We start from the raw sequence: 2,500 nt of genomic DNA on the forward strand, positions 1-2,500 counted from the left end.
AAGCAATAAGTTTCTTTCCGAGGTGACATGAAATTCAATACAACCTACTAATTCAGTCATTGCAGCAGACTTAGTAAAGTACAGGAAACATGCCTAATGTCATAGCAGCTTTGGTGTCGAACTTAGAAAACTGCAAAAACTAGAAGATTTTAGGGAGGTTATTTCGTGACCGATCACAGCAAAGTTCAGAACATAGAAACAAACATCAAAACTTCAACTTTGTTCCATTGTGGTTAATAAATTATTGCAGTCTTAAAGTTCAATCTCAACAAACCCTTTTTTTGCAATAGGACAAAACTCTTTACAAGTAGGCTTAATGGTATTTTTTTATTTTCACAACTTTGTATATAATGTACCATCCAAGGCGTTGAAGCTCACAACAATTGGTTTATGCTGTTGGGATTCTCCCGTCATTTCTCACAGATAATAGTTTAAGGAGTGTAGGTCAGTTTAGTACAATTATGTTCCACAATACTACTGGGGATGCCAAAAAAATGAAATTGAAGTAAAGGATACATATAGTACTGGTACATGTAGCTACACAAGAATGCACCAAAATGAATTTCACACTACCTGTGTGCTGTCAAACTCTCCCAAAATATTACTTCTCCTTCTGGACTGATTGTCATGACCCAAGAATGTGAGGCTCCTTTCGCCTTGGTGCCAACACAGACATAAGCACTGAGGCCAAAACCCAGCAAGAGACTGCAAAGAAGAGCAGCGTGATCCTCACAGTCCTTCGAAAAAATAAGATGGTAAATAGTGTCTTTAGGTAGAGTTTTATAGACCATATTCATAAATGGCGGTCAATTTATAATTCTTTTGTCGAAGTGCAAATTAGCCTACCAAGCCTCGATACCATACATTGAATTGAAAAGAATTCTTGCTCTAAAATGAGGCTTGGTAGGCTAATTTGCACGTGGACAAAAGAATTATAAATGTGACTGCCATTTATGAATAGGGTCTATAGGAAACAAATCTGTGAAACAAAAGATACGTGACATAAAGAGACATCATGATTGTGATTGTATATTTACAGTACTTTATGCTTCTGGCCTGATCCAGAAATGGCAATAATTAGCGGTAGATCCAAGCAGATTTCAATAAAACGTCACAAATTTTCTCCAACTTCAACATCACTAGTGTCTGGGAATACAGACAACTAATGCCACATTTGCTCCTCAAATGAGGATAACCAGCTGTAGTTACCCTACAGCTAAAAATAACACTGATCTTTTCCCTTACCTTATTGTTGGAAAGAGTTAGCAAAGGCTTATACTTAAAGGGATACTTCATGTTGAAAATTGGGTGTGCGTCTAGTTACATTGTAGGTGCATTTCAGTTTGTTGGTTCAAGTTTCGCATTTTCTTCAAGAGGGATTGAGTGTGGGAGATTCCGCGAAGCTTTCACTGTTCCAGTATCTAACTCTTATCTGGAGATTGCTCCCAGTGAAATAAATACCTGACAGCACACTCGCAAGCCATTAATCAATGAGGACAATACTTTGCCATCACTGTTGATAACTTAAGGGATGAGGAAGGAGAAATGGTAAGTCTTCCCTTCAACTCACAAGCACAAGCAATCATACATCAGTTACATTAATTTTTTTAATGAAATGGTACATGTCTATGTATCTACCTATTATTAAATTGTTAACTAACATTTTAACTACATGCATGAAAAAAATATGTACATGTACAGTGTACACTGTCTGTTACTGTACGTCTTCCAGGTTTGCAATTGATTTTGTTAAAATGGGATTCAGAGATGTAATAAATGTTGACTTTTTTTGCCTCACACTGCCAAACAATTGCTGTATGGGTAACATGAACCATCATGGCTTTTTTGCATCAAATTACAACAATATGTCCTATGGGTAAGAGATAATGCCTAACTACACTACACTTTTGAAAGTTGTTGCAGGTCAGTTTTTTCCCTCCATCTGTTTTCATCAAGTACATGTACATGTACTGTAGCTCTAAATTTTTGCATTATTTGCCATCATTATTTTATTTGAGCATGTTTACTTGAAGCATGTTGCCAAGAATATTAATTGAATCAAGATGTGAAGTAAGAAACTCTGGAAACGCCCACTTGTCGTGGAGATCAAGAGTTTAGACTGCCTTATGTTTCTCTGTCATAGAATGAAACGGAGACGATCAAAAGAGATTTGAACATGCAAAAAAGGTGTGTTATCATCATGGTAAAAACAGTCCTTCCTATTACAATAAGCATAAAGAGTGCATCCATACCCCTTTTCCTTTACAGAGAAATGCAAATAAACTGCTCCACATCTCAGCCTTTCCGCCACCAACAGAGGGTGCATGCTCATATCCCAGAAGGCTAACAAACCTTGCCGCCTGTCGAGGGCTATCAAGCAATCGCCCTGCACGCAAAGGACAAACAAAAGAGCAAACTGGACGATTTGTTCCACATTCATCCTGTGCAAAAATCTTGACAAGTCTGTGACTGTGAGATGCACGAATTTGAAGAAATTCTC

General features: G+C 37.4%; 1 protein-coding gene across 1 annotated transcript in view; it reads right to left on the reverse strand.

Moving 5' to 3' along the window:
• The window catches only part of LOC138020096 (centrosomal protein of 76 kDa-like), a 23,503-nt gene that overhangs the window by 4,738 nt on the left and 16,265 nt on the right, over positions 1-2,500 (reverse strand). Inside the window, exons 4-5 of the mRNA XM_068867093.1 lie at positions 2,253-2,500; positions 574-737 (exon numbers count right to left, since the gene is read on the reverse strand). The exon at positions 2,253-2,500 is cut by the window's right edge and continues 100 nt beyond it. Coding sequence (XP_068723194.1) covers positions 574-737; positions 2,253-2,500 — 412 coding nt within the window. The remainder of the gene's footprint in view (positions 1-573; positions 738-2,252) is intronic.

The sequence above is a fragment of the Montipora capricornis genome, chromosome 10 (genome assembly GCF_036669925.1).
Source record: "Montipora capricornis isolate CH-2021 chromosome 10, ASM3666992v2, whole genome shotgun sequence".
Classification (NCBI taxonomy): Eukaryota; Metazoa; Cnidaria; class Anthozoa; order Scleractinia; family Acroporidae; genus Montipora; species Montipora capricornis.